Source organism: Falco naumanni, chromosome 9 (genome assembly GCF_017639655.2).
Source record: "Falco naumanni isolate bFalNau1 chromosome 9, bFalNau1.pat, whole genome shotgun sequence".
Classification (NCBI taxonomy): domain Eukaryota; kingdom Metazoa; phylum Chordata; class Aves; order Falconiformes; family Falconidae; genus Falco; species Falco naumanni.
Genome location: NC_054062.1, coordinates 6,146,732 through 6,174,500, shown reverse-complemented (window position 1 = coordinate 6,174,500; position 27,769 = coordinate 6,146,732). Strand labels below are relative to the sequence as shown.

The window sequence follows — 27,769 nt, the reverse complement described above, 5'->3', positions numbered from 1 at the left end:
AGCAGCTGGCTCTTAGCTAGTGTTTATTCAATGGCCAGCAATGTCATATGTAGCTTTTTTCTCACATTTCATGCCAGCAGACAGAAAAAAAGCTTATAAAGGAGAATGGTGTCATTAGCCCCACTTCAGATAGTGCACCAGGAAACACTGGGAAAGAGAGCTTGGAGTCACGCAAGATGCAGAGTCAGGAGAAGTCTGCTTTTTTGAGTCCCAGTCCAGGTTTTACCAACTACCTCTCTGTTAATGAATCCGACTGTACGGAACACAAAGATGACCTGTGAGTTCACAAGGTAATTCAAGCCTGAAGTACTTACTTTTCCCATCTCTACAGAAGCCAGTCAGATCTGCTGTAACATACAATATTCCCATGAACGCAGAGTGCTTAGGAAATTACTGAGAAGCTTTGTGTTTTACTGTCGAAGACTAACAGGATACTGTACATTTACACCCAGTTGATAAAGAGGATCCTGAAAAGGTGGCTACGATCAATAGCCTCTCAGTCCAACCATGGAAGGTAGTACTGATTTCAGGAGCTAAATACACATTTGGGATTTACACAGAAGGATACATAGCCATAGTGAGTCTTCTCAGTTAATAAACAAAACTTTTTTCTGCTAATGTTTTCATAGGTGCATAAACAACTGGATGGTTGCATTTTGAAAGTAAACCTTTTGAAACAGTCACGTTCCAAGATATTTAAGCAGAGTCACACAGCTCCAGGTTACAGCTGGTGGAGTTTTTAAGGCTCTGCCACAACACAGATTGCAGGGCAAGGCCAGTCATGCAGTACGTAGTGGTGAGCAGGGAGAGAGAAAAGCCATCAGCAGAGACTTTTTTGATGGATTGTTTGTCTTTAATTTTGCAGACTTCTGCTCCAGACACAATAAAGGAGGCATTTCCAATGTGAAACCAAAGTGTAGAAGCTCAGTTAAAAGCAAAAGTAAGGACCATGAGAGTTCTGAAACCTCACTGAAGCAACACCTAGGCCACAGAGTTCAAACCCACGCCACTGAGGAAATGTGGAAGGAGCATTTCTACCAGCAAGGCTAGCTGGATTCTGCTATACAGATCTGCACCAACATTTTGTGAATATAAATGATCCTGAAATAGCAGGGAAAGCTGAACCAAGGCACGCGAAGGAGAAAGCATATCCTACCAGTAACGGGGAGGGGCGAAGATGTTTGCTGCAATAGTCCTGAGACCAGACTAAAGCATGCCATGCATAGCTAATAGTATGACTGAGAGACAAGGCAACATATGATTTGCAGGGGTCTTGAGCAACATGCAGCTCTTTGAAGATGTTTACAAACCTGTCCAGAAGGTGAAGGTGCTTCTTGTTTATTCAGCTGCTTCTTTGCCCTGAGTTTTACGCTCGGTTTTCCCACCAGACTCTCAGTCAGGTCTGAACTCAAACCAAAGCTCGCTGGATCCTTACAGAGTTTCTCATAGATCTCCAGCAAACAGTATGCATCTGAAGCTGAAAACAAGGGAATATGAGCCTCAGCTGGTTTCATTCAAAAGCAGAACAGAGGCTTTCCTGATGCAAGGAAGAGCCTTCACCTTTGCAAATGCCACTGCACGCTAACAACCTGTGAAGCACCAACCGACTAATGTCACAGCCTGCACCCTTTTACTGATTCAGTGAGCATCGTGACCTAACACATGATCACAGAGTCAAGGCCGAGGAGCTCAAAATGCTGTCTGACTCTAACATAATGCAAATTGTAGTGTGCCTGTTCAAACCACCATGTAAGATAGCTTCAGCCAACCCATTTTACTCTCCATTGTTACTGAGCAGTGGCTTGCCCACGGTTTATTACCGCATCTCAGCTAAGGGAAGGTAACTTCCCCATTAGATGCAATATCTTAAAAAGTAATAACCAAGTTGTTTGCAATCACCTGCCCACACGCACTGCCATGCCATGCGGCTTCTGTTCCTTGCAACGGGAACTGTCTAAGTCTCCAAGCCAGTTTTACAAGTCCTGGTGATTAACTTTTGTGGGAACTGTGTCAGCTTCAAGGATAGCTGAACTTTACAAAGGGTTGGTTTGCTTCAGTAGATTGTCCTTTGATGCCCCGGGAAAAGATTTAGACCCAGACTTCTGACTCTGGGGTAATCAGCAATAAACTCCGCTGGTCCCTGCACAGTACCAATTCTGTGCTGCAGTTTCTGACACCACATCTACCCATTTTTAACCCTGCTCTAACAAACAATTCATTATGACAAATGAACACAGCACTTGTTTCCCAGAAGGGCTGTGAAATGAGGCAGAAGGAAGTGGACTTTCTTCTTCTCAGTTACTGAGAGGAATTTCCACTGAGGTGATGTTTCATCAGAAAAAATCTGCAAAGCACAGGAATTCTTTCATAAGGGAAATAATGAATCACTGGACAGTTTAAACTTCAACCATTAAAGCCATGTCCACAAAAGGGCAAACATAACATGTGCTTGCTCCTCTGAACAGGAACTAATCTACAAAGCCATTTTCTTCATTTGCTACTTAACAATTTTCCTGGTGACAGAGGACAGACAAACACAGCTTGTAATGGACAATCTGTAGCACTTTGCCACAGTGACCAGACCTGCATAGAGGATCTGTTCCTCCCGGAGAGGCCGCTTCTCCCAGTTAGACAGCTGCTCTGTTTTATCTAGAGGTTTTCCCAGCACATGTTGCACCAAGAGGCTGAGCCCCTTCTCCAGCTGCCTGAAGCCTCTATCCTCGTAGCTCTGCTCTGGGGACAGCACACTGCCCTTCTGGCCGCCCTTCTTCCAGTCAATGGAGCTCTTCTGCAGCTGATGGAAAGAAAAAGATATAAACCACATGGTTATAACAACAACTTCTGCAACAGCTCCTATTCCAGTGGGTGCGGCCATGCAGCAACCCTATCATTTTTATCTCTTGCCTGGCATACTGAATCCCGTTGTCTCAGACAAGGGCTGGGATGGCATTAGGTATATACAGCGTCTGGTTATTTGTTTAACAAACACGCTTGCTGGAAAGAAATCTGTTCCATAGCTAGGGAAGGGAAAAAAGCGCATTGTTGCACAGCACTGCGTTGGAGCAGTGGGGCTGTGACTGTGACTCCTCAATGGTTTGCAGGGTGCTCAGCCATACTGGAGGCAGTTAGGGACCAACTCAGTAAAAGAACAGCAGCGGTAGTTCAGTGACTTTCTCCTCCTAGTTCCACTGAGAAAAGGTATTCCTGTAACACACTGGGCAATGGCCTTTCTGCAGTTGCCATTTCTCAGGTTAAACTGCAGATCCTGCAGCGCTTCCCAGGTTAAAGTATCAGTCCGAAAGATCTGGGTTCACCCCAACCCACAGCCTTAGACACACTAAATTTTACCCATTAAAATGGTTGTCCTTAACAATTCTGCAGACTGCTAAAAGCTACTGTGTGCAAACCCAGAGGTAGCTGTACTTCAGCTGAACAGAAATTCCTGCGTGGAATCCAGCAGCAGCCCCCCTATGAGCATTATGAGTTCTCTACAAATCATTAACTCCATAATATCTGCTTCAGTACTGCATGATCTTGGTATTTCAGAACTTCTCCAAGAATTTACTCTTACCGAGTTCAAGTATGACTTGTGCTCAGCAACTTTGTCCTGGATGAATGGAGCTATGCCTCCATTTCCATTGCTTTTCCATAGCTTTGTAAAGGCTGTGAAAAAAGTGACTAGCATATCAAGCTCCAACTTTTTAGTAGATGAAAACTAAATGCTTCTGTCTTTACAGAATCACGTTACCCCCAATACCACAAAGTGGAAAAGGTCTATTTACTCATTTAGCCATCTCCCTGCCAACACAGGATACAAAAAGACAATGCTGTGAATTCACAGCAGCTATCTACGAACACATGCAGAAGACACAGTTTTCCCTATCTTCATGTGTTCATCCTTACTTGTTTGTCTACTGTGAGTAGGTCCACGACACCTTGCGCTTTCTTATCCATGTCTTTCAAAGCAGAGCATGTGGCTGCAAGGCTGCTAAGGTCTCCAGACATCCCATAACCTAGAGGAAAAAAAAAAGTGCAAATCACACAGACAGGAAAACTCAAATCATGGCTAATGCACCACAGCTTTTTCCAGTTCAGAGTCAAAATGCTGACAATATATGTATAAACATTGGTGGAAGGACTGTTCAGACAGGGAACAAGGCAGGCTTCCATCTCTCCTGTTCTTAAGAGATACTCTTGCAGATAAAAATTAGGGGAGAAGAGGCAGCTGAAAAATGCTGCGCTTAAGATCAACTTACTTAAAATCTGCTAGGTCAGTGAAAGGCAGTTATGAATTTGCCCTTGAACTCCACGTTTAACAACTCCTGCCAAAAGCCTCCAAATACAATCTAAAACCAGTAGTAAGGTGGAGAGCACTGGTGTCCAGCACAGCAGCTTTGGGATAGGGCCAGCAAATCCAGAAAGCTCTGGATGGCAGACTCCCCTAGACCACTGAAGGCTAAGTGCAGCTCAGGGTTTAGCAGGGAACTAAGAATCCCAAAACCAAGGAGGTAGACTAAATCAGAAATTTTGAGTGTGACCTGAAACGGGGAGACATTTCTATCATTCCTAGCTACACTGGTCACCCTGCTTCCTGGCATGGCAGTATGTGAATACTCAGGGCTACAAAAACTGGTTCCATGATAAGTGGTTTTAGGGAATGACAACCCCAAGAGGATCTAGGAATTACACAAAAAAAGCTGCGTAGAGACCCGAGACGGGGAGAAGAGATGCATGTTACCTAGTTTAGTGATGGCTGCATCTGAATAAAGCATCTGGATGAAATGAGGAAGCTTCTCCTTCTCACCCTCCGCCTCAGCTTGCTCAAGGAGCCGTGGCACGTCAAGCAGGAACACTTCATCCTTCAGAGCGATTTGAAGGAGGGAGACACGGGGCTTGCCGATCATGCCGAACGAAGGCCTCCACTCCATGTCAATGCCCACAACCTGCCCAGGCTGCAACACAGACAAAAGCCTTCTTCACTCAGAGACTGTCTATACTTCAAAGTAGCTTGGACAGTCCCTATCCAGAACACAAGCATTTCCCTTCCAGCAACAGCATCTCTTAGCTAGTGTGCAAACTGCTACAGAGACAGTACACCTGAGTTACCCCTGCGAGGACCTCTCCTGGTACCACAATTCCCAACACATTCCCCAATTCACACAAGCCTAAGGGAAGTGGCTGTTCTTGACTTGGGGAGGGAGACGTCTGATGGCTGTGGCTCACACACAACCCTGAGTACCTGCCTGCTATGGAGTTTCTGCTTCTTGACACTGCAAATTAAATACCAGAGTAACACTCACCCGCAGCACCTTTTCCCAGCACTGCAGTGTCTCCTCCCATGTCTGCAGGAAGTGAATATTTGCCCGTGGAATAGGGAGCTGGTAATAGTCCTTCTTCTTACTCTCTCCATCATTATCTAGTTTTGCAGCCTCTTCTACCCTGCATAAAATTAAACGCAACAGCTTGAAGCCACGCAATGAGAGGAAATCCTGGATTAGAGGAACATCAGGAAGTCTTAAGCCCCTTATTTCACCCTGGCCCTCCACTTCCCCGTGCCACTCAACTTGTTCTCTTACTCTCTCTTTCCTCACTTCCCCTGTAATCTCAGCCTCTTTCACCTTGACTCATCTTCTCTTTTTCATCTTATCACAGAGACGGCAGCTCAACACACTCGCCACTGTACCCACTGCAGAGAACACCCAAACCAAAACACTCGCTGAAATCAAGAGTCCCAAGCCCTATTTTCAGCGCTTAGCTCTCTTTCCCAGAACTGATGCAACTTGGATGACAAAGTTGGGCAGCTGTTTCCACATTCAGAGATAACACATTTTAGATTTACTGCTTTTTGCCCTTGAGGTTAACATGGCAGTCTGCTAGTTCCCACAGCGTAATACATAACAGAGAATTCAGCTCTGACCAGCACAGTGTCCAAACAGGAGCTTCACACTTCCCCACATAATCTGGCTCAGACTCTTGGACTGCTTCACTGTACGATCACTACCAACTGGGAACAGGTAAATCTGCCTCATCATTTTATAGTGCAATGGCTTGGGAAGGCTTCGTGGATGTCCCTGATGCTACCCAGATTCTTCTCCATCCCCTTCCCTGTAAAATATCCACGGGGGTTGCACAAGGGCATTTGTTCTACATTGCACAGGGATGAAAAGAGAAAAGTTCAGAAATAAAGTTTCAAAACCTTCTATACTTAGAGAAAACCAGCCAGCTAAATCCACAAACCAATTGCCTTGCTTGTGGTACTCCCTCCATTTGGGTTTCAGATGGCACCACATAGAGAAATTCAGTATCTGTGTATTAATATCCTGGGAATGTTGGAAGATGCCTGCAGAAATGAGCTAATTGATTTCCTACAACAGGATCTTACACAGCACATTTTCTTTTCAAAATGCAGCAGTCTCTTGAAATGGCCTTGTAACTGAAAGGTCAGCATATCGCTGTGGTGTCTCAGCCAGATGATGCAATCAGAGGAAAGAAACTAATAAAAAATATCCAGCTATTTTGGACGTATCACAAATTTCTGGATAGCCGCTTTCCCATAGAGACTTGAAATGGTTTATTATTTGAGAAACTATTTACTAACCTTATGTTTAGGGGACTGTGTGACTAATTTTGTAGCATAGCAGCTTTCACTGTACAAACACTCTTTTCTGTGGGTTTGTGTGCATGGGGAAGTCAATATTTGTGTAAAATATTTAGTGAAGGTGTGCAGTCTCAGGTCTCCAGCAATATTCTCACCTGCGGAGTACAGGAGCTGCGTGTGCTGTGACCAGTGGCAGAGATGATGTCATTTATATGCTGGTACCACCTTGTCCTCTACAGTGTGAACACCCTCTCTGGGAACCTGCTGCTTTGTTAGCTCAATAAATAAGGCAGACAGACCGTTTTATTAGGTTCCATGGCTCTGCTGATTTTATAGCAGCTACTGCAGCAGGTATCATGACTGGATGAGTAAACTGGGGCACAAAAGGTTTTATTCAACTGTCACAACTCCTCCTGAACATCAGAGCACATCCCAACCGGCATGCCTTCACTCCATCTGTACGCGGCACAGGATTCTCAGAGCACAGAGTTGTAGTGATTTTTTTTTTTCTCTCTTTCTAGATGCACAGAGTCTGCAGCTAAGTCACACTTCTGTTAACCACCCCTTCGTGTTTTGAGGGATTACCTCTTGTGCAAAAACCTTCTGCCTCCCAACTGGCAGCTGACACAGCAGGGAGGAGGACGGCAGCTCCAGCAATGCATCAGAGCTAAGCAGAAGCATGTCCTAGACTGACAAGAGTTTCCTGTGCTCCAAGAAAGCCACGTACCCTCTGGAGAAGTACCCTCTGGAGAAGTGGGCCTTTGCAGAGTGTTTCGAGGGTGATTACATCTGTGTCATACTTCCTGAGGTTACATGGGGCTTGAGGATGAACCAGTGCAGATCTTCACAAGCAGAAAGATCAGACCCATGAAGCTCAGCACACAAACTGTTCAAAACCATCTGGTAAGACCCTCCTCAAATCATCAGCAGTAAAAAATAATACACTGTGCTCTCATTCACCTCCTACGTAATTCAAATGATTTTTAGTTATGAAAGCTGTAGTTTTTACAAAAACACCTCTTCCAGGAGATGGAAATTTGCTGTAAATGTTGAAGATGGCAAACCTGATGATAAACGTGTTAGAGCAAATAACCTTGCTCAGTCTCAGGTTTGGTCTTCTTAAAATGGTCTCCTTATCCCCTAGCGAGGTGTCAGCATTAACCAGGCAGCCACTGACAGATCCTAACTGTTAGCTGGAGTTCAGAATTCTGACATACGACACCAGCAGGGAAATGCTGCACTAAGAACATAAGGTAAAAGGGAGCACCCAAACCATCTCCATACCACTGCGCATTCTGCAGTAACAGGAGGAAGCCCCAAACCACGCAAGGCAGCAGGTGAGCCTGGGCATGCAGGCTTGTGCAATGGCCATGCCAAGAGAGACCCTGCCTCTGCTTCTCACACCAACAGCACGGCACTGAAAGTGTCCAGCTTCCTACCCAGGGAGCTGTGATCATCAACTTTCTGCTGGTTTTATTCCTCCCGTCATCAGCTCCTCCTGGACACTGTTCATTTCAAATCAGATTCAGATTTCCATCATATACACTGAGAAGTTCAGCTCTATATAGGAAGTTACTCCCTCCACGTTACAGGCTTCAAGGGCTATGTTTGCAGGATGCTGAAGATACGGGCTATCAGCTTGCACAAAGCTGTAAATATTTACCTCTCAGGAGTGGTCAGGATTTTCCCACAAACTTTCCTCTAATCTCACCTGGCTTCTGATCTAGAAACACCAATCTCCATGCTAAAAAAAACCCCAACACATCTCACCAGTGAGGGTGAGAGAGACACATCAGGCAAGTGGTGCCAAGTCCAGTCAAGACTAACAGCCCGGAATACAGTGACTGATGTGTGCAACAATGGAGGAGTCCTGAGGAACCTCAAAATTATCACTGCTTTTTCTCTTCTGTTTTTGACAAAAGCCTTGACTCTACCTGGAAACAGGAGATAGCTCCTGGAATGACAGCAAGGCTCTGAGCTATGCTGTGCTCCAACCACACAGCCCAGACAGCTCTCCTGCATTTGCATTGCACATTCAGGGATAAGTCCTCTTCTGTGCACAGAATCCAATTAGATGAATTCCTGCACATGAATGAGCGGAGAAAATAGTGCTTGATTGTAGCAGGCCAGCAAGGTGACTTCGTAATTACTCTGAGCCCAAGGACTGTGGTAGCCCGCAGCCTTGCAGGAGTTTGGCTCATGAACACCCATGGGCACAGAGGCTACCGGCTGTGCTGCTGGGACTGCCAGCCAGAGCTCACCCAGCCCCGTTCCAGACCTCCTGGGCAGTCCTGGGTGAGATCCTAACAGGACCCTCCTGCAGTATCATCTGCAAACTGCAGTTCCTCAAACTTGCAGTTGCCTGCCTATGCGCAGGCCTTTCTGCTGGGAAAAAAAAAAAAAGGTTTACAAAAAAGTGCCAAACACAGCTATCTCTGAATAACTCAAACATCCTGTGGACAGAAGTCACTGAAGTATGGCAGATACACCATCACTCACGTGAGTATAAAAGCGATTTACTGAGGCTCAGCAAATCATTTCCATTGAGTAATTTTTTCAAATACAACTTTTCTTACTCCATACAGCATAAATGAACAACTGCCTGAGATACTGCTGCATGAAGAGGATGATCTTGGACCATTTTCTTGAAGAGACACAGCACAGCATACCCAGAACCAGAACGACAAAGCTCTGGTACTTGTCCAGATCTAGCTTGCTGTGAGGATCAGACAGCTCCTAACGGTTTAGGTGGCTGTATGTGCCCTCCAAGGTTTTGAGCCTCTTCTCAACTTCACGCAGCTTTTTCTACACACTGCATGGAACCTGGCCATCCTCTCCCCTCCACCCTTCCCATCTGCTCCTCCTGCACCAGCAGGTTCACAGAGATCCTTGACTGGGGTGTTTGCACAGTTCTGTGCACTTGAAACCAAGGAGTTGTAAGAACCCTTCTTAATATAAGGATTTTTCAGTTGTGTTTTTGTACCTCTGCCTTTGTGTTCTTGTTTCAGGTCTCACACAACAGGATGAAGCTCCTGTTGGGGGAGGAACTGTGGCTACCTGTAGGCTAACCTACTGCATACAAGATGGGGGGTCCCAAAGCAAGAGAGGAAGCACAGCACTGTGCTACTGGGATTGCATTAGAGGAATTAAAGGGGACAGAGAGTGATTAGGGGGCTAATGGTTTCTTAAGCTCACTTGGTGAATTTGTGCTGGAGTCTGGTTTTATCCTAAATTCAATTAATGTGACTCTTACGGGATCTGACCCCAAATGTCAAAAATTCCCATTACTTCTGAAAGCTTTGGATGACGCAAAAATTACAGACTGGGATGAAAAATGGCTTATGAGCTGTCAAAGGAGGAAGAAAATAAACATAATTAGAAAAATTTGAGGAACTTTACAATTACTTTCTTAGTCATAAGTCTCCTAAAAGGCATTAAACCAGACTACAGTACAGTGGGGGATGCAGAGTATATAGAAAACTTTGACATACACGTAATCAACTCAGTAAACTAGATGTATATTCAGATCCTATCCACATCATTCCATTTGTGCTGTTGATCTGGCAAAGGGAGTCTGAAGACCCCTCTGCAGCATGAAGCAATCTCACACAGCTTCTAAGTACTCAGGACTGAGTTTAAAACGTACCTTTCACAGACATTTCCAGGCTTATGAAAAGCAAATGCAGCATGTGCATGGCCAAGATGTGATCTGAGTAAATGGAGGAACTTTTTGCAAAATTATCTCCCCAAGGAAGCATTAGGGTAGATTATTTTAAGCAAATATGTAGTCCTTGTGTGATAAGTAATCTACGTTGAAAAGGCACGAAACAGACTATTTACCTCTCTTGGATTTGAAGCTTTTGAAGCTCATCAGCCACTCCACAAGGCAGCAGCTCCTTGGGCAAACTGCAGTGTTGCGCCCACCTTGCTGCTGTGTTCAAGTCACAGTGACTGATTAGCAACTGTATCAGGTGCCCTTGAAGCCATCGATTCTCTCCAACTGTGCTCTGAAACAGGAATCAAGGGTGAAGGAAGTCTGTCAGTGCAATTTCCATCAGGGTGTTTCTACTCCCTCTCAGGAGACAGCATCCTCCAGGGGTCCTGGACAACTGCAGAGGAACAAGAATCCCCCCGCTGCAGGAGTGATTTTGTTCAAACTCAGTGAGGGCTGCACTCCTCTGACAAGAGAAGCCCACACTTTACCTGAGAGCTCATCAGGGTACTTGGATCCCCTTGACAGCACAGCTATTCGTTCAGGGAATACCAGTTTGTAGGTATAGCACAGAGAAACCAGGGTAAACCAGTACCATCTAGCCTGACTGACTAGCATATTATTTGCTCAGATACTGATTATATTAAGCAAAATCAGAACCAGTGACTGACCAGACAGTAAAGTTTTTTGGGCTTGTCAGGCAGGTAATTGTGGAAGTAGTAGGAGTTTGGATTGTTTTAATCCCATTTTGTGCCTGTACATAGCACTGAAGTGATGCTGTGACTTAAAATCCTGGAAGAAGCAATGGGATGGCTTAGTCTCTCTCCAGGTAAGTCAGCAGCATAAGATCTCCTCCAGCCTTGGCAGTATTTGCATGGGAAATTAGGACTGCCAGTCACACACGGGTTAAAGGTAAGACACATCAGCAAAGCTTTCCTGAGAGACAGACTTTGGTGTTCACAGCAAGGATAAGGCTCACTCATATGCCTACAGCCCATATGCCCCTGTGGAAACAGGGTCCCTCCTCCAGCAACATGCAGCAGCACATGGTGGACAGACACCCCGTGCAGCCAGCACGGTGGATGGGGTCCAAGGTGTGAGCAGTGTCGCCCCGCATTGGAAATAGGTTGTGTGAAATGTGCTCTGAAAGTCTCACTTGATCCCCACTGATCATAAGAGGAACCCGGAGAAGTCACTCCAGCTGTGAAGAATTAGGGTTCGGTGCAAGAAATTCCTCCCTTTGCATCTGTTCAAGGCCTCTGTGGACCACTGGGTTATTGCTTCAGCCATACAGACAAACACAACGATCGCCAGCATTGCTGCAGGAGCCTGCGTTACAGGCACCTGCAAACAGGGAGGGCAGTTTAGGACATTCCCCATGCCCAGCTGTTTTCTGGCAGAAGCCCACTGCAGAGCCCACGGGCACAAGAACAAACTCTGGCTGCCTGTGGTTTAGGCCCAAACACTCAGCTGTGAGCCAGGGTGGCTGGAGCATGGCACGCTGCCCACCCTGGCGTGAGAGAGAGCGGCTATCGGCAAGGGGCAGGGCCGACAAAGAGGGCCCATAACAGTCCCTGTTGCAACAGCTGGATTCACCAAAGCTCTTTTGTCTTGTTCACCCTCTTGGCGGACACAGCCGTAAGAGGAAATACAAACACAGTGACACCGACAGTCACGACAGCGACGTGGGGGTGGGAATAACCCTCTCCTCCTGCCCAGCCAACCCACCTGTGCTTGCAAATATCCCACAGCCGCTGCAGCCAGAACAGCACAGCAGCTCCCTCCTCTTGCCACACCGATTTACCCATGGACCTGCCTTAGAAGTTAATGTTGTCAAGAAAACTTAATTGCTAAAACAAGTCGAAACTCTATACGGTGGATCAGGATCTGTAGGTGATGGCTATATTCTGCTGGCACTAGCAGCAAGTATTTTTCAGCGTAGTGAAATGCTGAGATATACACTTAAAAGTCCATCCTTGCCCTCCGCACATGCCACTGCCCTACCTCTCTCCTCCAGTGCCCACCCAGCAGCGCTGGAGCCTGCTCCCAGGGACTGCAGGCACCTTGCTCTTCCACACTGCGTGTACAAACACAGCCCGGCTGGGTGGTACTGGGGCCACGGGGCCTCATTCCTCGCATTCCTTCGGTAACTAAAAGGTGAGAAGCTGTCTTCAAAGCAGACACCCTGCACAGAGATCAGGAAACAAACCTGTTGATGGCCCCAAGCTAAAAGGGAAGGAAAAAAGAAAGCAAAAAAAAAGAAAAAAAAAAAAAAGAGTGACCCAGCCCATAGAGGTGCAGGAGGGGGTAGAGGTTTGGAAGAAAAGGCAAAAAGCCACAGAGAAATCTGGCATCCCAGGTAGCGCACAGGAGAAGCCAGCCTGCTCATAAAAAACGCTGCCTCAGCACTAAGTCTGCACCCCTGTGACCTTGCCAAATGCCAGACCACATTTCTTCTCAGGCGTATGTGGAGGAATATTTTTACTATGGCTTCTAAGAGGTTGGTGGCACAGCCAGGAGCCAGTGTCAGCGGGACAGGCGTCCAACAGCTAACTGGGGGCTCAGTTACGGGGAGAAGCAGGAGAGGGAGCTGAGGGAAGGGGCAGAGCAGGCAAGGACAAGCTATCATATTAACACTTCTTGCCCTCTACATCTCCCGGCCATGCCATTCCTGATACTTTGTGCAGCTCTCCATTCTCTGCCTCATGCAACTGAGCTCAGCCAAGCACCTAACATGTGAAGAGGGTCTGAGTAACTCCTCCTGCTGCGTTTGCCAAGCCAATTCTCAGAGTCCTTCCCAAAAAGAACATATTTTCTTATTAACATCACACAGCAATTCCCTCTTCTAGCTTCCCCTGTGTCCATCCTATTGTCTTTTTGCCTTTTTTCTAGAACACAAAGTCTTTGGGGTTGGATCTCTCTTCAGTTCACCCAGTCAATTCTTAATAAATCTTATTATGTCAGCTTTATTTCTGGAAATAATGAGGTGCAGATTTATTTTTTTTCTTATAATGATAACAGATTTAGTCTTTCAACCACAAAAACAACTATGGAAAGAAGGTTAATCTCTCCAGAGATATTACATCTTGCATTCTGATGGAAAATAGCTTTGTTTATTTTTTACTGAAAAAAACCCCAACATTGCTATAAAGGGGAAAGGCTTCCACCGCAACAGCTTTGCAAGAAGCAAGAATGTGGAAACTTTGGCCCCAGAAGATGTGGGCACAGATGCATAGACAAATGTTTCACTAGAGATGACATTTCATGTATTTAGTTTTCAGTAAATGAACGCTTTTCAAGAGGAAACTGGCACAGTTGTTCTGATCAACGTTAGCAAGACCTTCAAGTAGGAAAAGATTATATATACTATGGGGCTTGTTTACATCCCTCTCTGAATTCTAGACATATCATGCATTCTTTAATCCATAGGTGCACACAAAACCTCCTGACACCATCAATAACCCATGATTAAAGCTTTCCAAAATGACTGCTGCAGATTACCTACCCGTAAATCCTGTTCCTACCCAGCCGAATGCTTTACAAAGCTCACAATAACCAGTGCAGGGCAAGCTTAGGAATGTCCTGATCTTAACCCATAACACATCAGCAATTCCTCCATTGTTATCAATAATTTTGGATCCAAATACCCAATACCTTCCGTTGAAGTCACCCTAGACAACCCTAGGTTACTTCATCTGTATGTGTTGTTGCATTTGTGTCTGATAAATTCTCTCCTTTCCCTCATTATCTTTTACTGGAGAGAGAAGTTATTCACACCAGTGACAGTGGCTATTTGCAGAGTCAGATTTTAATTTAACTTTTGAATGTCTTGGCCAATTTCCCTGTTTTCAAGTGCTTCCAGAATCAACAAAAAAACTCCTGTTAGTATAGAGAAAATGTCAAGTAGAATATTTTAAAGCCAGCAACTTTAAAAAGGGAAAAAGAAACCTGAACTTTGAAAGGACAACACCACTGTAAGCAGCGAGGAACACCAACCACATTTCTAAATTCACTGTGGTGCTGTAGGTACAGTGCAGACACGTTTGTTCAAAGATTCCTTGGAACAAAGAATTCCTACTGGCTTAAGTTTCATCGTTACTTTATTTCAATTGTGCTCGAGATTCCCGTTTTGAAGGTACCACCATTTGTACTATATGGTGAGATGCTGCAGTAGTATGTCATCATTAGTATGGCGCTGAAGGTAAGTCCTTTATGCATGAGATTAGAGCTGGGACCCTCCGTGCTAGCTCAGACCAGGGTCACAGCCTGTTCCGTGAGAGAAGGGTGATCCTGGCTTCAGGATATCCTGCACAGATGGCACTTGGATAAAGGATGCCAACTTTACCCAGACTCACTTCTGACCAGGGTTTCTTATGAAAGCTGCAGGCCACTCACCCATGGCGAATGCACAAAGGCAGAAGCATGAGAAAGCTGTGCTTTCTCACCACTGGAGCTGTTCTCTCACTCACGGGCACTGGCTACTCGGATGCACTAATTTATGAACTGAAGAAGAACAAAATAGCCTCCATTCATATTCCAGAAGACTGACTTTCAGATAGCAATCAGTGCGTCATTGACAGAGCCACACTTCAGTGTTCTGGAGGCCATTACCACATCAATGGCAGGGAAGTGGTCTTTCTTCTCTCTTTCAACAAAGCTTTGGCAATGTGGCTCCCTGGAGCATGTTCACACTACCTAGCTTCAGCTTTGTGAATCAGGAGATTCAGCTTCCCAGTCGTCAGATGCAATCAACTCTTCCAAAAGGCAATTCAGAAGAGTCTAACTTACGATATCATTTGAACAGATCAAGGCACAGGCAACTCTTAAAGCCAACTTGACGCTGTACTGGGGCTCCTCACAAGGAGCTTATTGTTCCTGGGCAACCTGAATGAAGCTGCTAGTTTCTGATGAGCAGCTAGGACAATGTTGTGTGACAAGATGCATCTGGCTCCATTTTTCTCTCTGCAGCACACACCATCTTGCCAACGCTATTTCTCATTCCGAAGTCCAGACTCCACTACCAAATGGCAGCCAGAAGAAAACAACATGTAAATAGTCTGTTAAAATTCACCCCTCTGCCTGCAAAGCCAGCTGCGTTTTAGCCAGCAGGTTGACAGAAGTTATTAACTCCCCTCTGTTCTGCACTTGTGAGACCACATCTGGACACAGTGCCTAGTTTTGGCACCCCATTGTAAAAGAGATGCTGAAAAATAGGAGAGATTTCAGTAAAGAGCCACTGAGATGGTTAGCGGGTTGGAGCACTTGATGTAGAAAGTGAGTCTGAGGGGGCTGAGCTTGTTCAGCCTAGGGAAAGACAAGATGGGGGATATGAGGGAATATAATTACTCTCTTTGGTTTTATCATGGGAGATCATAAAGAAGATGGAGTCAGAGCCTTCCAGAAATTCCAGCCAGGCCTAAATGAAAACAAAAGGTGACAGTGAGAGTGGCTAACAGTGCAACAGGTCCAGAGGGGCTGTGGAACCGGGCAGGGCCCCGAAACACCTTGCTTAAGTTGGCCCTGCTTTGAGCAGGAGGGCAGAGAAGAGACCTCCACAAGCTCCTTCAAACTGAAATCAGCCTCTGATTCTGCGATTAGCACTGCCGTGCATTCTCCAGCACTGAGACTCGTCTCCATACAGACAGGCGGCTTCTTGCAGCAACCGCTGCTTTCAAGTTCCAAGTACCTCCCGGGCGAAGAACACCCAAGATCTCATCTACCCAGAATACAGGATGGTCCTGATCATGCTCAACAATACTACACAGAGATCCAAATACATTTTGTGCATTGGGATTCCCTCCAAATTTCTGTCAGGCAGTCCCTGAGGGAAGTCATTCATCTTCACCAGATGAAGTCATCATGTCTCCAAAATCTGCCTGTACTGCCACAGATGAGAGAAGGTATACAGCAGAGGTAAAGAACGAACTCTGCTTTCAAAGTCAGATCTAAAGGGAGTATTTTCAAAAAATATTAAGCAAGAGGCTAAGACTTTTTTTAAACACGTGTCGGACATCCTTCATACAACCTTCACCCAATGCACAGAGCCACATAACAGATAAAGTGTCTGCTGGCAATGGCTCCACTTCACAGGGCACATGACACTTCCCACTCCAGAGATGAAAGGCTCTGCACACAACATTTTACTTCAGTGAATCTCACACGATCGTTACCAGATTTCACTTCAGTAGCTGACCAGAACACAGATATCAATGTTTCTTGAGAAGGCACAAGCCCAGACAGAAATGGAGGTTTAACAGAGAAGGTGTAACTCTACAACATTGCTGCTAACTGCCCGAGCGAACTGTCAGATACACAACCCCCAGACGCTTCAGGCCAAGGGAGGATTTAGCAGAGAGGGCAGCACCCATGCCGAATCACCTTACCCACCAGCATACAAATGCAGCCACTTAAACGCTGTCCTGAAAAATTGGCTTTTACTGCCTGATTAGCCGCTGCTGCTGGGCCTGCAGCACAGCGTTGGTGAAGGGACCCTGCCCCTCCGCTCCTACCACTGCGGATTTCAGACAAATCTCCCAGGAGAGAAGGCAGCCAGCGCCACTTGTCTTTGGGGTCACAGATGAGTTCATGGTCTTGTTTAGCAGTGTAGGTGTAGTCTTACGCTTTGGGGACTTTCCCAGTGGGACGATCAGAAATTTTATTTTTATTTGAACCCACAATTAACTAATTTTACTCAACTACATCCCACAACAACTCCAGGCATGCTGATACACAAAATCACTGTGCATTCACCTGCAATTCTTGTTCTCCCCTCCACTACATGTTCAGAGAATGTAACAGATGTATGTCTTTAATGAGCTACAGAGTCAGGCTAACCCTATTAAAACAACCTTTGTTTGGAGAAATAATTTTTATGCCATCCATAAAAAACCCCAAAATACAATTCCTTAACAAAGAGACTAAGATAACTTTACCCTAACTTTCTTTTCAAGATATAATTTCTTTTTCCTTTGCTTCAGTGTGAAGTTTGTCCTGAGGGCCTGTGCTTCTCCCTAAAATCCCTTCCTCACAATCGCAGCAGCTTCATCTTTTGAATTCTAACCTGATCCTGGTCCCAGAGTTGCTGGATATTATTCATCCCAGGGACCAGCGAAGGACCAAGGACTTGTTCTGAATACATAAGCCACACAGTTTTGATATGCTTCCAGATTTCTCATACCTCTTGGTCCCACGATGGCAGACTGGAGATATTTTCTGGGAGCATTCCAGCACTTGGCAAGACTGAAGATGAATGAGGATGAGGAAATTGGCCAAACTCTTTCAGAGCACAAAGTGGTATATTACTTACCACAGTAGATGCTTTGTCTAAGTCCAATAACACAGTGCATTGAAGACAAACTGGCAACCCTTATCTTTCCAGTTTATTTTGAAGTAGCATTTATCTATCTGCCTTTTGTCATTATGTCACACACACACCCAAGAACAAAGTATCACTGCGGCAAATGGCAGAGTGTGCTCTCCCGTTTAAGAAAGTGAGGGCTCCCATCGTACACTGCACATTAGGTGACCTGCCCTGCTACCGAGGTTTGCTGAGCCTGGTCCTTACATGACCCAACATAATTTCTCTGGTCTCTCCAGCCTAAGGTTTATACAATTGCCAAGCACCTTCACAATACTTCACAAAACTTCTAAAAAAACTCTACACCACTACATACTCTATTTTAGTTTGTAACTTGAAGCATGGAAGCCCATATGAAGTAAATATGACTTTCTGCTAAGCTATGAGACTGCCTGAAAGATTACTATCAGACATGATTATTCCAAAATCCAACTTAGCAGAAGTGTACGCCATCCACTTGTACTACAAGATCTGCCTGCAGGAACTCCACTCCAGCTACAAAAGCACAGCAAGGGACTGCAGTGACAGCCGCATGCTGCCAGAGCCTGACACCATTGCGGGGACAGGAACAAGAGAGCTAAAGCGCTGCTTCACTACAGGACTGCGAGAGCTGCAGATGTGTAAAGAGGAAGAGCCTGCAGGAATGAACCCACTGTCACTGTGCCTCCACTTGCTGCTCTTAAATGAACTCACAGGACTACACTCCGTCAGTTTGTCAGGAGGTACAAGAGCTGAAGCCACCATGTCACCTTCCCATTCATTTTGGATGGCCCTAATATTAACTCTAATGAGCTAAACCAGTATACCAATTAACCCAACCAATCACTCAATTGAATGTTCCCATACCCAGTCACATAGATAATGAGAATTCATAAACTCCATCTTCCTTTCTAAAAAGACATTTACTCCCCAGCAGGGCAGGAGGATTTACTGCTTGGGTCCAGCCTGTGTCAGCTCCACACAGCCAGTGCAGACTTTTCAGGAGGAAGGATGCGCAGAAGAAACCTCTCTCTTGTTCTCTCCCTGCTCCATTCTCCCTGCTTAGGTCACATTCCAAGTTACGATGCTGAACCACAAAGCAGAAATCTCCTGTTACTTGGTTCTGGCTCCAGATTATTTTAACAGCTTTCCACAGGGGTCTTCCTATACTAAGATGCATTGTTACTCTGCTCGCACTTACTCCTGATGTACGGCAATTCCACTCAGTCCCCTCAGCACTTTTCTTGTGGAAATAGCTGCATGAAAAATTGGCCATCAAAGAGCTCCAGGTTCTCACCTGTATCACTACCTTAATTAAAAGGCCTGAAAGCTCTGAAGTGGAATTAACTTAAAATCTCCTGTGTTCACTGCCAAAGAACAGGAGCAGCAAGCTAATTTCTTTGCTTTCTTTTTAACTCGGCCCCAAGCTTCACTGACATCAGGCATCTTAGATCTCTTCTTTCTGCTGCTTCATGTCTATGCAGGTTTATGGGAGCTCATGACCAGCCTTTGAAAGCCCTTCTCCAGGCCATGCTGGAACTCCCCACCAATGCTCACCACGGGCTATATCTCATTCCTCTTCCTGAGCCTCACTGTGCCTTGTATGCATACTTAGCACTCTCCCTGGCTTCACGCTGCTTATGGATCTATTCCAGCCCAGGCTTGCTTCAGAATAGTTAGGAACTTGGTTTTAGGTTCTTTTCTCTCTAAGAACATGCTAACGTGGCATTCCCAGCAGGGGACATTTTTCTATTTAGCAAAGTCTTCAAAGTGAATAAGCAGAAATCTTGATGATGGAAATACTTGTTCAGGAGCACTAACTCTTCCCATCATTAGTCTATGAAAAATAGATGCCCACAGGAAAAACATGGGTTACCACTTATTTCTATTTTACCGTGCACAAACCTCATCTGGCTCATAGCCAAAGCAATAATACGTATCTTCACAGGATCTTTACCAAAAGCAGAGCTTGGCAGTAGATTTTTCTCTCCTTTAATCTCTTTCGGTACATTTAAACTCCTGGCGTTTTTTGTTCTGAAGGAGAAATGCTTGAGAGGGTTGACTGAATGAACTCTGAAATTCACACCCTAGCGAATTGGACTGATTTCCTAAATCCATAATTACAACATTCCTCAGAGATATGCATTCTTTCAGAGCGAACAAGGGAAGATTAGTTTCCTGTTTCTTCCCATTTACATGACTTCTCTGACAAGAGGAACTTTTTTTTTGTTTCTAAACAATCCTCTGTTTATGTGGTTCTCTTCTTGGCAGGGAACTGGTGAACTAATCTCGCCTAAAAGTATAATACAGCCAAACTATCAATTGCAAATAGCCTGACTATCTTTGTGCAAGGCAGCTGATTTGCACAGGCCTTTAGAATCCAATATCTGTCTGAAGAAGCACTCAGACAGGTACTGATTGATTACAGCGTTTTCAAATAATCTGGGATGATTATTGAATGACTGGATAGTTTTACTGCTGGCTGGATAAGAACGCAAGAGTGGATCTGTGCATATGTGTGAATATGTACAACAAGGATCAAGACTTTAGTAAAACTGGGCAAATGTAGCCTTCTAGATCTGCACAACCCCAAGCACGTAGAAACTACCACAGGGCAAGAGCACCTCGTGCTGAGAGCTGCCAATAAGAGTTGTCTCCCACTTGCAAACAGAATACGTGCAGAGCTCTCATTTTTTTTTCAAAAAAATGAGTGAATCCATCCTCTCTTGTGTTAACACAGGAATCAGGAAAGCTCCATGTCCCATCCTCCTCTTTGCCTTTCCCTGTTTTTGCTGGAGAGGCCAACGTCAGTGCTCTTGATAGGGTTCCCTTTGTCTTGGAGCAAAAGGAACACAAGGATTGGCTTGTTTTCAGTGACCCTGTCCCCATTTTTACTTTGTGGTATACAATCCTACAGCTGATGCAGTTTGGAGTCAGTAACAGGTATCCTGGAAACTATTACATTAGACTCCTGATGTAGCTTTTAAGGACCTTGCATGTTCCACATGTTTCTATAAGGTTTTGGATGACAGTCCTTCCTACATTGTTTCCTACTCCTAGGGTGTTTCTCCCGTTTGGCTGAATTAAACACACCACCAGGGCACATCAGTTGAGTCTAACAGCTTGCTGATGCTCTTAACTCTTTAATCTAATACTGACCTCTCAACCTACAGCCATAAGCCAATTAGCCTCTTTTTTATACCATACCAAATCTCTTTCTGATTAAGTTGTGCTTTTGAATGAATACATGCTAGTGACAGAAATGTAATTATACTGCTTAGCAGCAGCTAGCCCTGTCTGGTTGCAGTGGGTTTAAGGTCAGAAAGCATCTCTAACATACCAAAACAATTTAAAGGAGATTTTTTTTTTCCCAGTGTGTTCTCTCCAGTTTCCTTTTTTCGCTCTCCAGTACTTAATATGTCTGCACATAAAGCCTATTTGGCTACAGCTTTTAAAAGTGAGGTCCTGAGCTTTCAAAGGAATTACTTGCCAATACCTCACTGAAGCAGAAGACAGACACGCAGCTCCCACAAACTCCTGCTGAATCCCCAGAGCTTGGCTCTGTAGATCCACACTTCAGTAAATGTGAGCTGATTTTCCAAAGTTATTGAGCAAACACATCTTCCATCACCCCAGAGAAATTTTTGGCTGTTTTTTTAAAATGCTTTAGACATTCTTCACATAGTATGGGAAAACAACGGCAGTTTTTCTTAGCTTCTTTGTACCTACTGTAAAATTCCACCAGAATTCATTAGTATGTTTGTGCTTAACCACAATTTATTTACCTATAAATGGCTGGATTTGTTATAAATAAAACTTACCATAATTATCATTAGGCACATGAGTCCTCCAGATCTTACAGAAAATAATCCTCTCTAAGCTATGCAGGAGGTACATGGAAGTATTTACATTTAATTGCATAAATCATCCTTTGATAGACTTTTCTTTAGCTAGTAAGGCATGAAACACACTGCATGTTTGGCTTTTCCCATGTATTTCTCCCACAACAGCTGTGGGTTTGTTAAATGAGAAGTTCCCATTTCTCTTAGACCAACAGTGCTAACTTCATTAGCACAGATGCATATTTTACTGCTCTCTATCCAGAAAGCAGAACGTAACTGAAGAATTATGTTATGCTTTTCCTGAGACAGTCACAGATGTGCCTGTTTTCTGCATCAGCCCTATCAGTAAGTCCTTCTGCTTTGCAACTCTGATGTTATTTCAGCTATCAATAAATATATGACACCGTTTACAAACTTAACTGAAAAATAGAAGGAAACCTATACTTTGCCTGCTACTTTTACTATCCAGTTTTTCCATGGTTTAATGTTCCCATAGGTACAATATGCTTTTACATCACACTGTGGCTGTACGTTCTCCCCGGAGACCTCCAACAAGAATAGTAAATCTAAAGAAAAAGGCATGGGGCAAAAGCAGAGAGATTGCCAAAACAAACCCAGAACCATTGAGTTTCTGGTCAGTCCCTGAATAGTGGACAAAACGCAGGAAGAGGAATGAAAGGAGCAATGGGAGCAACAAGTGGACACTGGGGGAAGAAAGACTGCCAGTTCTCAGCTGATATAAAGCAATTCCCTCAATTCTGGCTTCACAAGACAGATACCAGATCTTAAACCTGTCACTGGTCCAGGTTTAAATACCATCTATTTTGGAAAAGGGAAATGGAAAAGAAAAAAAACCAACGAACTTCTCTTTTTTAAAAGGCAGCTGTTAGGAAGCTGCTTAAAGTTGTGGAAAGACAAGTGCAATTCTTTTGCAGATAAACTAACAGGCAAACTGCAGGCAAAATAAAGACAAGGAGTAGCTCCTGCATATTTATATACACACCTATACTCAGAGCTACCTGGGCTCAAGTGGGACAGCTCCTCAGCTCAAGCACCCTGTTGCAGCAACACTAGAAGAACCATGAAAATTTATTTCAGCTGATGATTCCTCCCTGACACTTTTAAGGCCAGAAGGAACAAAAACAATCACCCACCGGTTCTAATTTCCTGCTAAAAAAGAGGCCATAAATACTAGCAAGGGACTCCACACAACGGCTGGTTAAACTAGTTTTGGTTTCTACCTTCCAGGAAAACAGCCAGTCTAGATTTGACATCTGAGTGATGAAATCCATTATATCCCTGAATAAACATTCACTCAAACACAGAGTGAAAGATAATTTGACACACAGACTTATACCGAAAGACATGTCATTTATTAATCACCTCCTGAATATCATTCCCATTTGCATTGCACAGATTGCTTAATTCCCTACAGATATTAAGTTCCTTACACTATAGCGATGTTGCTGTACTCAAAACAATCTTGAGTCAATTTAAGTTTGCCTAAACTCAGGAGTCCTCGGGAAAGACACTAGATGTGGGTATTTGCAAAGTGGCCTTTTTGACCTCTTGTCGTTACTAAAGATTCCCCAGAGCAGGATTACTGGCCAGGTGTTCTGGCCACAAAAACTCTAAAAAAATAATTGCATTCTGCCTTTTAAAATCCCCTTAAAAATAACCTCCTTGAGCATAACAGCAATTACTTTTTATTCCAGAGGTAGTTACATTTTAATTGAGGTCAAAATGGTCCTGTACAAAAAGAGTGCATTAGGATCTTGGCATCAGTCATTGAGGATGTTTGCCAATTAAAAATTAATTGGTTAAATAAATAAGATTACATCAACTCCTTGCTGTAGTGTAAGATAATTTACACCTACTAAGCACAGGAATTATCAACGTTTTTCAAATATATTACATGTAAAGGAGGGCACTTTGCTTTTAAGCCTTCTGTTTGGTCAGATTTCTGAATATATTACCTGCAAAATAGCATATCAACCCTAGAATATTAGTGGAGCTGGGGTTATACATTTGCTACGAATTACTAGCATCTCACCCCGGTCACCCAGAGAATGAGCTGGCATAGCGTTTGATTTTCATGGTCAGAAATTTTAAAATAAATAAGTTATCTCATTGTCACAGCTGGAGAAGGAGAGATTAGCTGCAGCCTTCCCTCAGCACTGAACATGGTGAACAGCTGGCTCCAGGGCTCATCTGCTTCATTCTCAGGCAAGACCAGAGCAGACTGATTTGCTGCAAAACAGGGGCTTGAAAAAATAGTAAGGGCCACTTTTCTAGGTGTAGTGTCCCGGTACCCTTCTCTCAAGTCACACATGACAAAATGAAGGATAGAGTGGTTCCAGCTGCTGGCTGGAAAAAGGACTGGTGGATGAGCCGCAGCTCCCCATCAGTGCTCCAAGTGCAAGTAACATCTTTTCAACCACCAGCGCTTTTCCCGAGCATTAGTTTTGGAAGGAGTTTCAGATTTTTACATTTGAGAAACCAAGGGACAGTTTTCCCTGTGCTAACACTAGCGCAGAAAGTTTTTTGATTTAGAAACAAAAAGCCCTTTGGCTCAAGGTCAGTAAAAGTGAAAGGACTATTTCTACCACTTCATTGTCCCAGACACCTTGCAAAGCAGGTGATTATTAACACTGACAGTTCTAAATAAACAAATTGATTTTTAACCCTGCCCCACACCGATTCTAGTTATTGCCCCAAACAAAAAGCTATGCTGCTGTGAACCGTCACCCTGTTCTGCTCCACGGGAGAAGGAATTTCATAGCAGGAAGTCCAAATAAACACACATATACTTCTTGGACCGAAATACCCCGAGATAACATTTTAAGCTGTACCAACTGGTTAGCTCTGCTGCAGTCAAACTGTTCCCTACAAAAATACTCTGGACATTAGAATCATCGAGCCAGTACCTTCTGGGATTTAACTGTGCAGAAATACCCATAATATCCTGGCATTTCCCCTGCACAAGTACACCAGGCTTTCCTTGTCAAGCTGAGACTGTCTCCTGTGGGTGGCATCAGGGCCTCAGAGCATCCCAGGCAGCTCTCCCTGCAGAGAGAATGGACCAGACCTGAAGGGGTGTGGGTGACTCCACACAAAACGGGTGCTTTGGCACTAATCAACCAAGCTGAGTCTAAAACGGTGCAATTGCAAGATCACCCCCAAAACGTCAGTGAGAACACTGCACACTAAAAGCAGCACAGCAACATACCAGACCCTCTTATTCCTGAGCCCTCTGTTAAACCAGGAGAATTTCAGGTCATGAAAACGCAGATGTCTAGTCCTACGTGAGATGTCCTCAGGCTCCAGCTGCCACCTGAGAAGGGAGTGCTCCCTGGTAGGTCCCATGTCATATTGCCAACCTCATGCAAGTATGTCAGATACTATCTGACATCTACAACACTGGTAAAGGTGACATCTGCAATCAGAGTTGCTTCCCTACTATGCTCCTCATAGATGTTATTGTTCTATGTGTGTTCACTTTTTGAAAGCTTGGCAGATGATTGAAAAACGCCTTCCATGCTTTCTAGTCTTAAAGTGATTTTGTCCTGCAGAATTTCCAGGGAAACAGCAGCATTCAATAAGCCCCTCTTGCTGCTGGCCAAGTGCTCTCTGCAGTCATTGGCAGGACGACCCTCCCTGAGCACATCTGATCAGCGTCATGTCTCGGCTGTTCTGTGGTAGCTCTACCCAATTCTACCGTCTTTATGCAACTGATTAAAACTATGAAAAATATGAAGCATGCAAAAATGGAAGCAGAAGGGCACATAGCAAAGCAGACAATTGGCTCACGCCCCACCTCTTTTTTTCCTGCCTATCTACCATCAATATCCTACACACCTTCCCCGCTGCTTGTGAAGACAAGCACTCTCCTCTGTGTTTCCATGCAGCTCAGAATCAGTTAGGCAAGCTAATGAATAGCAATGCAGCTGGCACTGTGCAAGAAGAGTACTCTTCCCCTCCCTCTGCCCTCCAGGTATCACTGCTTGGAGAAGAGGATATAAACGGTAGCTTATTCTTGGGCTAACCAGGCTTGCCAACAGGCAGTTGTGATGAGGGCAGTTTCCCTAGGGTATGAAGACATTTTGATCCCTTTGCTTTCCCTCCTGCCTCCTCTGCCTACCTACGGCTGCCATCCCTACCTGCACAGCCACAGCCTGGACAGCAGATCAGCAGCTCGGGTGCTGGCAGGCGAAGGGGGCAAAACTAGTTTGCTACGGGGCTGGAAACAGGTTCTGTTGGCCCCACAATTAATTATCAAATTTCTGCCTTTTGTAGGAGCAGTCAGGATCACACCTTCAATTCATCTCACAGGGCAGGAACAGGAAAATTCTGTACTCTACTGCTCAGGGAGGACAAAAAGGAATATCAGCCCAGAAACGTCTATCGCCCGCCGTACCTAATGTGACATGGCCAGCACCACTGAATAAGGAGAGATGCCACTTCCACCAGGGCTCTTGACATCTATATAATCTATATAATTTAAGTCTTTTGTTACAGCTGCAGCACAGAATTAAACAAAAATGGGCTTTAAACCCATGAAGACTTTCAACCTATTTGGACTTAAAATTGAAAAAAAATTATCCAAAAATTCTGACTGAGAGTTTGCCATTGTGATGTCTTTTGGGAGTTTTGGTTCCCATTCCCCAGGTGGCCCCGAGGTTACACTGCCTCCCGTCCTCTGCCTCCTACCCAGTGCAATGTGTCTTTAATACTGCACTGCCAGGCAGAGCTTGGGAGATACAAATTGACTGTGAGCCTAAAATAAACATACGAATGGGACATACAACACAAACAACAACTCTTCAGCTCCACAAGGAGCCTAATGGATTTCTTTGGTCAAAACATGTCAGGTCCTAGGTGAAGCTCTGAGTTGAAAGTTGAACCTTTCCCTCATGTAAAGCTCAATCTTTAAAAAACAATGAAGTCCCAGTCAACTTTAGTTTTTGCACTGAAAAGTCAACACTTGCTCAGAGACTCCTCCTTCGTAACTTGTCTTTTGTTCAGTGCAGCTGTGCTGCCAGCAGCGTGAAGCAGAAGCCTACCTGCACATGCAATTAATTCGGTTTCCTCCAGATGCATTGGTACTGATTCTGACTGCTTTAAAGTGATGCCAGAGACAGTAATCTCTGATAGCGCTGAGAGTCAGGACTGATAACAGGCAAGTTTAAGCACTGCTCATGTGATAATTACATAGTTGTCAGAAATATATAAGCTGGCAGCACACAGCAAATACAAAGTTTGGAATACTTTGGGAAAGCGAAGACAACCTTCTGCCATAGTCCATCGCACAGCTGAGCTCTGTGTAGTTCTCTAGAGACCTGTCGTACCAGGCACCAAACAAGCCCTTTTCAGAGAACATCTATTTCCAAGCCTCCTGTCTCAGCAAGTGATTGACACGATCTGCAATCGTGTATGTTAACTGGGAGGTTTTCCCCACTATCCACCTTCAACAGACACCTCTTCTCGGTATACACCAAAGTACATCCCGAAGCCATGACGAAGATGTCTGCTACAGTTTCATGGCTAATCCCATCTCAGGTCTTGATCCAGCAAATCACCAGCTCCTGTGTAGCCCTTCAAGCTTCTGAGAATCAAAGGGAACCATGAAAAGTTCTTTCGCTGGATAAGATCACCGAGATCAAGAGGCAAGACCCCTTCCTTTCCTTCACAGAGTCTGGCCTCTCACATGGATATGATAAACTAAACACAGAAGTTGAATATTCAACCACTGAAAAAACTTAGTAGGTTTAACAGTTGCCACAAGCGCTGCTGGGCATTTTATCAATGAACTCTGTCTTAAAAAAACAGATCCTCACGCCTTTTGTTCTGTTTCCTTCTGACCCATGAAAGAGAGAAGAAGTATCTTGTGTTTAAATTTCAGTCATCTTGCTGGTGTGTACAGACAGTGCCTAAGATCTCAAACACATGAGATCATCAGTCATCAGACTGGCCTGTTATCACTCAGAGGCCCACACTGACCATTCAAATGAATTTTCAAAGGCAAGCTCTAGCCGATGGTCAGAAATGCTTAATGGCTGCAGAATTCAAACTGAGAGGAGTTACAGAAAAGGAGCCAACACTCATTATGAGGTTACAATTCTGCAGGGACATCACAGACACATAAATAATCACTAATGGTCTGTCACCATGCAATATCTTGGTATTTCATTGTCACATATGTATTTATTGTAGTATCAGGCCAAAACACAGTTGCCTGAACTCTCCTGTTTATACACCAAGAAAAAAACCCACCTACTACT

General features: G+C 44.6%; 1 protein-coding gene across 4 annotated transcripts in view; it reads right to left on the bottom strand.

Annotated features, from left to right (window-relative positions):
* EXD3 (exonuclease 3'-5' domain containing 3) overlaps positions 1–27,769 on the bottom strand; it is a 290,758-nt gene that overhangs the window by 141,521 nt on the left and 121,468 nt on the right. For all 4 annotated transcript variants that reach the window (XM_040606942.1, XM_040606943.1, XM_040606939.1 and 1 more), the window contains exons 12-17: positions 10,439–10,605; positions 5,301–5,439; positions 4,739–4,952; positions 3,904–4,013; positions 2,584–2,794; positions 1,311–1,477 (exon numbers count right to left, since the gene is read on the bottom strand). In XM_040606942.1, the coding sequence (XP_040462876.1) occupies positions 1,311–1,477; positions 2,584–2,794; positions 3,904–4,013; positions 4,739–4,952; positions 5,301–5,439; positions 10,439–10,605 (1,008 nt within the window). The remainder of the gene's footprint in view (positions 1–1,310; positions 1,478–2,583; positions 2,795–3,903; positions 4,014–4,738; positions 4,953–5,300; positions 5,440–10,438; positions 10,606–27,769) is intronic.